A 14232-nucleotide genomic window follows, 5' to 3' on the forward strand; every position below is an offset into this window, starting at 1 on the left:
GCTATGAGTCGGGGCCGACTCGACGGCATATAACAACAACAACAACACAGGGACTGTAGGTGTCAAGCAAACTCAGATCTGGTCCTTTTGGTCACAGGGGAAGAACAAGGTGAGGGAAACCTCAGGCACTGTATCCTTTCTCCCTCCTCTGAGTTCTGGAGTGTTCTAGAATTACATGGTGTTTCTGGGTTTGGATCACTTGATTAAAACTGGAAGCATTGTTTAATTCAGAAAACAACTAATTATGGAAAATAACACACTTTGGTTTAAAAATGAATGCTTTATGTTCCTATTTTGCAGGATTTGAGATGTTTTGGTAGGTCCCAGGTGGAGGAGGTGGAAGAGAAGGAGGAGGTGATTTCTTAGTTCAAAGTAAAGGACTTTGATTCTAGTTCTGGCTTGGTGTGTAATGGTGGTGTGTCAGTGGGCAAGTCAGCTAGCCTCACTGTGCCTTGGTCACCTTAGTTCTTGGGAGAGTAAAAGGGAAAATATTTCTATGCCTTGAAAACGTTAAAGGCTGCTGACTTAAAAAACTGTGGGGCATTGCTTGAAATAGATGAGTATCCTACAAGAAGGAGTCAGAGAAGCCCTTAAATAAGTATCTCCAATTAAGATGTTTTCTGTAACGAGGATTGAAAACCATGCTGAAATTTATAACAGACAAATGGGTTCACAGTGAGGGAGCTGGAAATTTGGACCACTGTTTCCTTGGTTTCCGGGGAGTGAAGTGCCAGGATTTAGTATTAGCCACAGGCCCTCAGTTGCCATGACAGTTTAGTCATTCACTTGATTAAAGTCTTCTCTAGCAGCCACTGTTCCTAAAGAGGAGACGGAAACAGCAGCCACTTTTCTTGGCAAGGGCTTGCCTCACACAGATACTGTATCTCTCCCCTGAGTCACCTTGGGGGCCTGGGGAAAGGACCAGCAAAAGTCAGAAACCAGGAGCTCTGTGAGGCCCAGTTTCCCACTCATTGTGAGGCCTGGCTATCACTCGATAGGCCTGGCAGGGAAGTGTGGAGGAAGTGAGTGCCCTGCTGGTTCAGAATGTTCCAGTGTGGTTGGAAAGTTTGAGAAGGGCCTGGGTGAGAAGAACAAGACCTTATTGACAGGGTTCAGTCCTGGGCAGGCCTGTTTCACATCAACTTTCTAAATAATCACAGTCTCTACACCGTCCCCCCTCCCCGCCCCAGCTCTTTCACCTCTGCCTTTAAAATAAAAAACAAAACATTCTATGCAACTAGAACACAAAGCATTTTAACTTTTTATTCCAAAAAAATTAATAAAAAATGAGAAGTACAGGGCTGCTTGCTTCAAAAATGAAAAAATAAGACAAAAAACCTCATAGTTCCAGGGTTTTCTTATTTACAGTATAATAATAATAATAATTATTATTATTATTGCAAATGCTTTTTCTAATGAGCTGTTTTCTCATTCTTTTAATTTATAGGACCACTGATTGTGCTAACATTTCCAATGGTAGTGAGGCTGGCCTGGCTTGTCATTACTTGATTTAGTTTGCGTATTGGGTATGTAAAAACTGTGCAACTATAATAGAGCATAAGACTGTGAGGAAAAGGAGTATGCCAAGCTTTTTCTCTTCTTCTCCACATGAGTCTATAAACCATAATATTTATGTCAAGAAGTCAGAAGAAAATCTGCTGGAAGTTTTAATGGACCACAAAATGTGTCCCTTGCATATCTTACCTTGTCACTCTGTTGGAATTTATGCATGACTTTTACATTAATGTCGTAAACACACACTTGGCAACGGGTCTTTTTCAGGACCCATAGGGCATCTCCAGTTCCAGCTTTTAGCTTTTTAGGCCAAGTAGTGATAGTAATAAGACTTGCTTCATTTTTGTTTTTCCTGGAGTAGTAACTTTTGAAGCGCAAAGGGATATTTATTTTAAGGTTTTCAGACTGAAGAAAACCCAAACATCTCCAATTCCTTTTGAGGGCACATCTCAATGGTTGGAGCCTCTCAATTTTATGTTGAAGTCCAGGTGAGATGGAAGGCCTCTGCCCAGGCTGAGAGCAGAAGTGCAGTGACAGAGTGGATTGTAAAATGCCTAAACCCTTTGCTGTTGAGTCAACTCTGACTCACAGTGACCCTATAGGACAGAGTAGAACTGTCCCATATGTTTTCCGTGGCTGTAAGTTTAATGGAAGCAGACTGCCACATTGTTTTCCCATGGAGTGGCTGGTGGGTTCGAACTGCCAACCTTTCAATTAGCAGTTGAGCATTTAACCACTGTGCAACCAGGCTCCTTTGTAAATTGCCTGCTCAATTATTTTCCTGAAAGGCTGGTAACTCCATAGCACCTTAGAACAGTGAGATCTCACCAAGTTTTGACTTCTTTCTCTATAAGTTCAATTAGTTGAGTTTTATACTTTCTTTCCCTAAGAGTCACATGAGAAATTTCAGTTTACATAAACAGCCCTACCCAGAAATTTTAAAAAGACTTATTAAAAACTGAAGAATCTCTTTGTTTAGTCAGACACCTTTATCTTGATGTAGGCATTAGCTGTATGACTTGAAATTAATATAAATGAAATACCATTTTATAAAAAATAAGCACTCTTCCATTTTTGTAAAGACTGTGTGTATACCCTATTCAGTGATGATGGTACTACTCTTATCATACCCTCCTCCTCAACTCTACACCAGAAACTCAAACCCATTGCCGCTGAATTGATTTTGCCTGATAATGACCCTATGTTACAGAGTAGAACTATGTCTCAAGTGGTTTTCTTGGCTGTGATTCATGAGAGCAGATCACCAGGCCTTCTTTTGTGAACCCACTGGGTGGGTTCAAACTGCTAATCTTTAGGTCAGTAGTGGAGCCAATGCTTTCAGGTTAGAAGCCTGAACCCTGTGTCTCTGGGCATCTTGTCCATTGCTCATCTTCTAGCACCTCGGAGCCCACGTCGTCTTTCTCAGTGATGCTAACATGCCGAGCTCTCTGCCTCCTCTTCACATCCTTTCCTCTCTCTGAGTTCCATGGTTCTCATCTCAGCCCTTCCCAGTGTTTGTTTTCATAAACCTCAGATTAGTAAGATGTCCAGTTTTATGTTTGGTGGCACCAGGCTCTTCTGCTCTGCCACCCTTGCTTGGTGTATATTACACACTTTATTTTCTAGTTATCGTGGAGTCAATTTCAACTTAGTGATGACCCGTATGTGTGAGTAGAGCAGTGCTCCATAGGATTTTGAGTGGCTGATTTTTCTAGATCACTAGGTCTTTCTTCCAAGGTGCCACTGAGTGGACTCCATCCTTTCAGTTGATAGCTGACTGCTTAACTGTTTACACCAGCCAGGGACTCTATAATATACTAGTAATTGGCAAAGCTGAAACCCAAGTTGGTCTGACTCTACAGCCTCATTACCTCCCTGGATTTCAGTTTCTCCCTTTGTAAAGATGGTAATGATAACGCTTTATTGGGCTGCTGTGGAGCACCAGTGTGATAATGTCTGTGAAAATGCCATGTGAACAGTAAACACCATGCAGTGCATAGCAACATTATGTTACTATCATTTTAAGCCTTATCCCCTTTAAATGCTGCTCTCAAAATTCCCAGTCTTTGCTGCCTCTGCTTCTATGCTAGCCATGATGCCTCTGACATTGTTCTTTTTCCCTCTCTTCCCAGGATGGTTCATACTTGGCTGAGTTCCTGCTGGAGAAGGGCTACGAGGTGAGTGACTCAGCGAGCAGGCCTAAGCTGCCAGAATCGAGCGGACACAGCAGCCTCACACTTCCTTTGCTGCTGTCCTCAGTGTGTGTTTTCCACTGAACTCTGATAACAAATCAGAGTCAGGGGAAGAATGTACCGCTTGGCTTGTCATCCTGCCAGCTCATTGTGCTGGTTATCTCCTTGTGAGCTCTGGTGGCTTCCCCTGTTCCCTAGGGGCTAGCTGCTGTGCAGGCTTCCCGCCTTCTCAGATAACGCAGCACCCTGTGTAAGTGAAAGCTGTGCAGTTATTAGGGTTAGTTTAGTGATGTCATGTGTTACATAAAGACACCCCACTCAGTCAAGTCTTAATTCAGAAATGGCACAGAGCAGTAGAAGCGGGGCTGATCCATGGCAAGCTTGAAGGAAAAATTTAAACCTGTAGATATTTGCTTTCTAATAGGCAGCCTTATGCTTTTATACACGTGTGTGTGTGTGTGTGTGTGTGTATACATCTTACATCCCACTAGCCACTCCTTGGAAGGAAGATGGAGCAATCTATTTCCATAGTGATACTGCCTTGGAAACCCAAGGAGGGGTCACTATGAGTCGGGTCTGACTCAATGGCACACAACAACAACAACAACAAACATCTTACATATATATATATATATAATTTGTTTTATTTCTGATGTTGAGAGTATACCCAACAAAGCATAGATCAATTCAACAAATTCAATGTACAATTCAGTGACATTGATCACATTCTTCAACTTGTGCAGCCATTCTCACTCTCCTTTGCTGAGTTGGTCCTCTGTTAACATAAACTCACTGTTCCCTGTTTGCTGTCCAACTTTTTAAGTTGCTGTTGTCAATTTGATCACATATAGATTGTTCTTAAAAGGACATAATGCTCAAGGCAGACACTTTTTACTAGTTAAGCTAAGCTTATTGTTTGGTTTTAAGAAAACTTCAAGGAATATTTTTGGTTTAAAGCTTAAAAATTATTTGAGAGCAATAGTTTCAGGGGTTCATCTACCCTCCATTGCTCCAGAAAGTCTAGATTCCATGAGAATTTGAAATTCCTTTCTGCAGTCTTATCCTTTTGATCAGGATTCTTCTATGGACTCTTTGATCAAAATGTTCAATAATGGTAGCTGGGCACCATCCAGTTCCTCTGGTCTCATGACAAAGGAATCAGTTGTTCTTGCAATTAGCCACACATTTTATATCCTCCTTCTAGTCCTAACTTTCCTTCTTCTTTTGTTGCTCTAGGTGAATAAAGACTAATTATGGTTTAGATGATCACTTGTAAGCTTTTGAGACCCAAGGCACTATGCAACAAACTAGGAAGGAGAACAGAAGCATTAAACATATTATTAGGTCAGTTAACTGGGATGTCCCATGAAACCATGACACTAAACCTCCAAACCAAGGATCCAAATCCCTTGAGGTATTTGGTTGTACATAAGCAGACTCAGCTGTTCTTCTCTTTCTTTTGGTTATTGTTGTAAATATATTTATCACACAGTTTTTGCCAGTTCAGCTTTTTGCAGGTGTGCAATTACATTAATCGGCTGTGCAACCATACCCTTAGTCAGTGTGATTTTTCCATCATTGTTAACTGAAACTCAGTACTGCAAAAACAGTAACTCCTGTTTTCCCCTCTCTTCCACCCCTGGTAACTACTAAGGAACTTTGGTCTCTATGTATTTGCCTGATCTTATCTTTTTATGTAAGTAAGGTCATACAATATTTGTCCTTTTATGATTGACGTATTTTACTCAGCATATTGTCTTCAAGCTCCATCCATATTGTAGCATGTATTAAGACTTCATTTCTCTTACTGGCCAAGTAGTATATTCCATTGTATTTGTGTACCAGATTTTGCTTATCCATTCATCTCTTGATGGGCATTTAGGTTGTTTGTGCCTTTTAGCTATTGTGAATAATGCTGCATTGAACATTGCTGTATAAGCCTCTGCTTTCAGATCTTTTGGGTATATACCTAGGAATGGAAATGCTGGGCTATGATAATTCTATTTTTAGTTTTGGAGGAACTCCCACACTGTTTTTCACAACAGCTATGCCATTTTGTATTCCCACCAGCAGTGGAGAAGGAATTCCATTTTCCCCACATCCTTGTCAACATTTTTTTTTTTTTTTAAGCTAACCTCAAAAACCAAAACCAAACTCACTGCCATTGAGTCAATTCTGACTCATAGCAACCCCCATTGAGTTTGCAAGGCTAGAAAGCTTTACGGAAGCAGACTGCCTCATCTTTTTTCTGCAGAGCAGCTAGTGGGTTTGAACCAACAACCTTTTGGTTCGTAGCCAAATGTCTTAACCACTGCCCCACTAGAGTTCCTCCTCGTGGGAATGAAATAGTATCTCATTGTGGTTTTGATTTGTATCTCTCTGATAACTAATGACACTGACCATCTTTTCATGTGCTTGGTAGCTAATTGAATGTCCTTTTTGATGAATTATCTATTCAAGTCCTTTGCCCATTTTATGGTTAGATTATTTGTCTTTTTTGAAGTTTTATATTTTATAATAATAGCATATCTATTATTAGTTCTTACCAAATATATGGTTTCTGAAGATATTCTCCCAGTTTGGTAGCTTTCTTTTTCACTTTATTGGTAAAGTCTTTTGATAAACAAAAGTTTTTAATTTTTATGAGGTCTCATTTATTTGTTTTGCTTTTTGTTGCTTGTGCTTTTATTATTCAATTAGATAATCCATTGTTAAAAGTTAGGACTGACAGCACTGTCCATGCATTTTCATCTAAGAATTTTATGGTTTTAGTTTTCACATGGTCCTTATGGTCTTTAATCTATTTTTGTGTATGGTGTGAGGCATATATCCTGTTTCATTTTTTTTGCATGTGGAAATCCAATTTTATCATCAGCAATCATATATGTTATGGAAATTCAGACTTCTAGGTTTGCTGTCATCATTATTGTCATCTTCTCCTTCTTCTTCACCTCTTCTTCCTTCTTCTTCCCTGCCTTCTCCTCATTTTCTTTAGTGAAAAACAAATGAAACTTTGCTACTTATCTTAAAAGAAATATGGGTTATGTTTCTCAAATTTGATGTTGTTAAGGTTGTGTTCTGGTTAACTAGTGCCACTCTGACAAAATAGACCACAAATGGGATGGCCTTAACAAACAGGAGTTTATTCTTACAATTTGGAGGCTTTAAGTCCAAGTTCAAAGTGCCAGGGTCTACTACCACCAGCTGCCCAGCCACTCAACCAGGCCCAGCCAAATTGACACACAACATAACCACCACAGGTTGTATAGCATGCCTTTTCTTTTTAAAAGAATGTTTTCCAAATAGATACATATATAATTTTATATATGTATATTATATATACATTTTATGTATGCATAATTTTATACATGTATATTATACATTTTATATATGTATAATTTTATACATGTATATTAATTTATACATGTATAAATTCATGTTATGCAGAGAACAAACAAATTACACAGCATCCCAAATTCTCTGGGAATGTTTATCTTAATAATTTGGATTATCTGTTTATAAATATTCCAATTACAGGTTCACTGTTTTAGAAAATGTGCGTTTGAGGCAAATAGGAAAACAGCAACAAGAAGTTTGCATCTAAACTCCAATAGGATTTGAAGGAAAGGAAATTCATTTTCTTACTGTAGCTCATCATCTTTCTTGAGAACTTTGACTTTTAGACTTTAAAAACTAATGGATATGTTTAGAACCTTGGTATCCTTTTCTGGGAGCTACTTCTGCATCTTGTAAAAATACCAAGAAATAATTAGAAATGTTATTATGAAAGTTACACACACACATATGTTCAAATACCTAGATGCCTGTAATACTTGAGCAATAGAAAGAGTGGGCCATCTGTATTTCGTAGGAAGGTTTAGGTGAAGACTGATATTTATGCAGGCTAGATCATCAACTGAATGTTTTAATAAAAATATAAGAAAACATTTGGCAGAGAGAATTATTGATTGTGCTTCAAATGTTTGAGACTGGCTAAGTACAATTTGGCTAGAGAAGAGTTAGTGATGTGTCTGAGAATAGGGTAAACTAGGAGTAGGAGCCAATTACAGGTGTGAATGAGAAGTGGACTGTTGAAGTGATGTTTGCACTCCTGAAGTGTTACTGAAGCATTACTGGGTTTTGACATCAATTTCCAAGGTATGAGTGGTAGGCTGAGGAAAGAGATAAGGAAGGAGGTCATGTGTATGTCCAATATTGAGGGGAGGAGGACCCACACAGCCCCGTGGGGGCAGGGTTTCTCTGTGAGAGTGTGATGTCACATAGATTGGACTTTGTACTAGTCTGGGTGTGGTAGACATTAGTCATTCTTGGTCTGGAAGGACTGGGAGCAAAAGGGTGTTATGGATGTTCCTTGAAAAGGCTGGGAGGAACATGGACAGATAGGTGAAGCTTCATTCAGTTGTCTCACTAAGGAAATACCTGACTTCAGGAAACAAATAGCAATGTTCTTCAGTGAATGAGGGATTGAGAAATAGATGTAAGGAGAACCTGGACTCCTTCATAAGCTGCAAATGTTTTCATTCCACTGGCATTTAACATTATGAGAGGACATTTGATTTTGATATAGAGGAAAAAGAAGATCTACTTGGCAACTCTAAGATAATGGGAAGAGAACATCATTGACATATTGTCTGTGAAATAAGTTTAGGAGTGAGACTCATAAATGGATAGAAGGACCATTATAGATGATGCAAGTTGAAGGTGTGGTGCTCCAAAGCATAGCAGCAATGATTCCTCACTATGGTGCAGAGGAAATGTGAGCTCTGTGGAGTTGGTAGGGGTAAAAGGGTGTTTATCTCTTTTGTATCCAACATTAACAGGCTGTTGTCTTCAACTGTGAAGAAGTTGAGGTAGTTGAGAATAAGTTATTGAGAGGGATACATGGTAGCATAGATGTTATATTTTTTTATGTAGAACAAAATAAATGTGAGAGTGAGGCTGCATTGGAACGTTCCCAGAATTATCATGGTTGCTTAGACTATGAGCAAAAGGATAGGGGTAATAAATTGCTTAAAGTGGACTGAAAGGGGACAGGTTCAGATGAGCACAGACTTCTAACTCAGTGGTTCTCAGCCTTTGTTTTATGTCAGAATCACCCAAAGTATGGGTAAAGGCAAGGTTACTGATTCATAGATCTATTCCGGGACCAGGGGCTTGGCTGTTCTAGCAAGTTCCCAGTTGTTGCTGATGCTGCTAGCTTGGTAGGACAGTTTGAGAATCACTGCAACAAAAGGTTCCAACAAAATCAGGTGACTGATGTAATTGTAGGTGAAGATGAACAAAATATCTTAAGACATCTTAATTTTGAAGACCTGGCTTCTCTGAGCAATCATATTATTTTGAATCTAGTCTTACCAGCTCAGAAGTGACTGGAAACAACATTATTTTGCACTGTGCAAGGCAAATAAATACTGTGAAGAGACACTAGAAGTACTATAGAAGTACTATGGATACGCTTGATGGGGAGATGGAGTTGTTCTTCCTAGAAAAGAAAGAGGCATACTTGTTGTCTTAGGATTCTCTGGAGAAACAGAACCAATAAGATAAAATATATATGTATGTATACACTCTTGCCTCCAAGAGAAGTGTAGATACTACAGAGTTGAAATTCAATGCTAATAATTTTCTATTCTCTTGATTAGAGTAAATAAGTAATAAAGTTTTTCCCTCTAGTCTGACTCTAGCTTTTGAAGTCAGCCAACTTGGTTCTGACATTAGAGAACTTTTCTTTTCATCCCCTAGTTAATGAAACATGAAATTTGTCAAAACACACACTTCCATGTATTAAGACCTCTGTTTTTCAGAATTCTGTTTTATTTTTGAAGTGCTATAATTTAATAAAGATTTTTATTAAGTTCATATAAAGCCAGATTCCCAACTTCTCATCTCCCTTCCCCCCGAAATCCTTATAAAAACAAACAAAAAACCTTACGTACATCCCTTCTGTGAAGAGAAAGCTGCTAATCTGAAGTTCTTAACTAGATTATCCAGTTTGCACACATTTTGGCTTGTCTTAAAGTTTGTATTTTACCTGTCTCAGGCAGACAGACCTGGCTTTCATTAGTTCTTAGAATAATACTTGCTGTCATGGATTAAGCATTTGGCAGGTTTTTCTTTCCCTTGTATACACATACCAAAAATTGGGAGTGAGGGGAAATTAAAACATATTTTCTGTTTTTGGAATTAAAAAGCAAACAAACAAAAACACTAGTTCTTAATGCTTTTAGTTATCAATATGACAACGAAACCCTATGTAATTGCTGTAACTTTGTGTAGTCTGACTTTGACACTGAATCCATCAAGATCATTTAATAATTTTATCAGAGGCTTTTGTGTTTGTGTGCAATGTATATGTATAGGCATTTCTCTATGTTTTGGGCTGTTGGAATATTTGAGTTATCTAGAATCCAGCAAATAAGTTAGCATAAATCAAATATTACTCTTTTTATTGTTAAAATTGTCTGCTTTTAGAACATAGAACTTCCCTATCCAATGAAATAAAACTTTACTTATATCTGAGAATTCTACATTTCAGAAATAACTTTGGTAGTAAACATCAATTTTGTTATGTATAAGCATATATATGAACTTGCTTTTCTAAAACAAAATTTATTAACTTTGTATAGCAGTTTAACTTTGCCATTAAGTAGCAATTTGAAAATGTGGAGACCATGAAGTAGAATAAATTCTAAGCATAATATAAGTGTTATTTTCTCCACTTCTAAATTAAGAAATAAATATCTATAGCCAAATTCTATTTACTGTTTCCTAGATTTTAATATTTGCCTTCTAAAATGTCAACCAAATCTGAGATATTCCCTTCTTTTCATGTATACCAAGTTTTCTTGTGTTCAGTTCTTTTGGAAAACAGTGTCAATGAGTGCTTTTCTCTTTGGCTACAGCAATTTAACCAACAGAATTATTAATTATAGTTTAAATGTGAGTGTGTTATATCCTTTGCATAAATCAGTTTCTCATATGCTGATGACATTATTTTCTATTTAAAAGAAAATCTTAGTGCTTATAATTTCCCCCTTGCATTTGGAATATTTGAGTCATGCCAAGAATTAATTTTGGTTTGAAATAAATGGAAAATGATTGAGTTAAAATATAGAAGCATATTCAGCTACAAATGAATCTACCCAACATTAGAAGCAACATTCTAAAGTAAGTTAAGGATTAAAGTTGCCATCAATGCAACGGGAACTTAGACATCTGGTGACATAGCCAGTATTAACATTGGCAGTCCTGACACAAGGAGGAAGTGGGACTGGGTCTTGACCAATTTCTCTTATGTATCATACACAGTCTTTTCTTCGATATCTGACAGGTAAGCGTTGTTGTTCCAACTAACTTTTTCTCTCACACTTATCATGGTTAAGTCAAAGATAAAATTTGAAAAAAAAATCCTCTTAATTTAAATTTTCTTAATGTCTTAAGTCTAGTAGTATGTGAATCTTCTCAATAACCTATGCTATTTAGCTTTCTGGCTTTTCCATATCCTACATAATAGCAGCTGCAGATGCAGAAATACCTTGAATAAATTGGAGAGGCAGTAGCTCTATAGATACTGGAAAAGATGTGTTGGCATCAGGGCCTCATGGCCTCATACTACGTGTGAAACAGGCTGCAAGTTTGTTTGTACCGATATGGCCTGTGTGGCCTGTCTACAGTTTCAAATTGAAGAGATATTTTTGTCAGCAGTAGGGCTCTAAGCATATGTGGTTGGAAAAGGAGACATCTGAGTATCTACAGCTCAGCATTCATTCTGAAATAACATAATTTTCTAATTACTTTTGTTGCTATTGCCAGTCAAAACACTGAGGAGAAAGATGGAGGGTTTTGGTGGTAGATGGACAGTGACTGGGGAGACTGGAAATTAAGCAGTGGAATGATTTCTAGTAATTTGAAAATAATGTTCTCCTTAATGAATAAAGGATATGTTTATATTTTTTAATAAGGCTGAACATTAGCAGAAGAGCTCCTTGAGTTGCACACTAATTCTCATCACACACTTACAGTATACTTTTCTCTTTGTACAACATGAATCCTCAGGTCCATGGAATTGTCCGGCGATCCAGTTCATTCAATACAGGTCGAATTGAGCATCTCTATAAGAATCCCCAGGCTCATATTGAAGGAAGTAAGTAATTTTCTTATTCTCAAATCCCTTTCTATAACTTCCTACATTTTGCCAAGGTATTATCAGATGTCATTTTTTTCAGAGCCTATCAAGTCACAATTTTTACCCATGAATTATCTGCATTGATGATTATCTTTAGTCTTTGAAAGCCTTTCATTGCTTGCTGCCCCTAGGCCCAGGTGTCATCTTGGTCAGGACTGATACAAGGATGTTGGTTATGTGATTCCGCTCAGACCAAGAAAAGAAATGCCTTTGATCACTTTTCCCCAGGTGTCCCTCTTCCCTCCAGTAAGATCAGTTTCATATGTGTAGAATACTTACTGGTTTCTTTCATTCAGTCTAATTCAATCATGTTTAGCAATCTTTGTACATTTAATTAATTTTTTTAAATTGTGGAGAGAGGTCAAAAAACATGGCAATCAAAACTGTACTTAAATTTCTTTATAGCTCATTGGCAGTATCTGTAGTTGTTTGTTGCCTTTATATAGCTGTACAGTTTCAGAAGCCCTGGTGGTGCAATGGTTAAGCATTTAGCTGTTAACCAAAAGGTAGGTGGTTCAAACCTACCTACCAAACAACTCCATAGGAGAAAATCTTGGCAGTCTGCTTCCATGAAGATTATAGCCTAGAAAACCCTATGGGGCAGTTCTGCTCTCACATGGAGTCTCTATGAGTTGAAAATTGACTCAGCAGCACCTCACAACAACATAACAAGGTAAACAGATTGCATAGCATGGTCTCAGTTTTTTCTCATTCAATCTTTGATCTTTACAGCAATCACTGGTCTTGTTAGGGAGGCTACTTTATAGATGAGGAAATGGAGGCAGACTTAAAGCAGTCAGGGCTAGAACTAGAATACAGTGTGTTTAGCTCCAAGTTTTGTTTACAGCATTCTAGTTTTTCACCTAGCAAGCATGATACAACTAGCTTGTAAACCATAAGTGATTTTGTGTTCACCTCATTTGAAGATTCGAGTTACCTATACAGGTAGTGATATCATCAGAAAAGTAGTCTAGTTGTGCACAGAAAAAGCTTTACTGCTTAGTATATTGATAATTACTTGCATTAAATGCATCCTCCTTGAAAATTGTTACTACTTTTGTCCAAAGTCCAGAATAGTACTGCTGCTGGATCTAGCTATAGATCAATATTATGTAAAAATCATTCAAGGATAAGGTTGGCAAATCATCCATCTACATGTGTCGTTTTATCCTACTAATGAAATATGTGTGAGTATCTGCTTAGATTTAGTAGTTGGGGTAGCCTGTTGTCCTTTAAGTACTTACTTAGCAGAAGTATCTAAGCAAATACAGAGCTATCTTGACTATTGTCAACTGTGTTACAGATTTCTTTAGAGAGAAACATCGTTATAAGATTTTCTTTGTCTAAATTCTTAAACTCACTCTCATAAACACATTTTATAATCACCTGGGAATCATATGATATATTAATTATATAACATACAGCCTAATGATATTATAATTTTATAAAAAGCTGTCTGAGTTCACCACTACAGATCCTTTACAGACACAGGCCAAATGTATAAAATTTCATTCAACTGCTTAGGTTCTTTAAAGATGACAGTTATACTCTGCTGTTCCATCAAATATAATAATTCGGTTTTGATCCTGGTTTTCAAACTTTCAAAATACACATTTCAATTTTGATGCTTTACCAGGTAGGTTTATATTGTTTTCTTCTAGCTCACAGTCTGTTTTTGTATCCTAAAGACATGAAGTTGCACTATGGTGACCTTACTGACAGTACCTGCCTTGTGAAGATAATCAATGAAGTAAAGCCCACTGAGATCTACAACTTGGGTGCCCAGAGCCATGTCAAAGTAAGCCCCTCCCAAAATTGCAATGTGTTGGCTCTGTGCCTGGCATTTTCATATTTTTCTTTTCTCTCTTGCTTTTCAATGCAGTAATTCAGTTTCAGTCCTCAAGTTTACTTATCATTATTAGTTTTGATATTAGTGCACTCAGAAAGAAATTCTAATTTTTTTTTAGAAAGCATATTCTCTGTTTTTGAACAATGTAGTCACATCTTACTGCTAATATTAAAATAGCAGATTTCATTTAGTTCAGATTGATCCTGCAGTCCTGTGTGTTTTTTGCCATTTCATATCACATTATTAATGAAGTGTTTTATAAAAATGTTAGAAGATGTAATTCAATAAAACCTCTACTTAATATTAACTTTTAGTAGTGGTTATATTACTGACTGACAGAATAACATTTTTATATTTATTTTTGAGTCATAATAATCTGCTGAAATTAGCTGAATTTATTTTTTACTGTGAGCAACAAAAATCACTGGAAGAGAAACTCTTTTTAGCTTCTTTTTTCCTCAGTAAGATGT

The 14232-nt window shown here is 37.3% G+C and overlaps 1 protein-coding gene across 1 annotated transcript in view; it reads left to right on the forward strand.

Moving 5' to 3' along the window:
* The window catches only part of GMDS (GDP-mannose 4,6-dehydratase), a 907267-nt gene that overhangs the window by 191220 nt on the left and 701815 nt on the right, over positions 1-14232 (forward strand). Inside the window, exons 2-4 of the mRNA XM_007935374.1 lie at positions 3648-3692; positions 11784-11871; positions 13602-13711. Of these exons, the coding sequence (XP_007933565.1) occupies positions 3648-3692; positions 11784-11871; positions 13602-13711 (243 nt within the window). The remainder of the gene's footprint in view (positions 1-3647; positions 3693-11783; positions 11872-13601; positions 13712-14232) is intronic.

This window comes from Orycteropus afer, unplaced genomic scaffold (genome assembly GCF_000298275.1).
Source record: "Orycteropus afer afer isolate SDZICR_OR568_19922 unplaced genomic scaffold, OryAfe1.0 scaffold00027, whole genome shotgun sequence".
NCBI lineage: Eukaryota > Metazoa > Chordata > Mammalia > Tubulidentata > Orycteropodidae > Orycteropus > Orycteropus afer.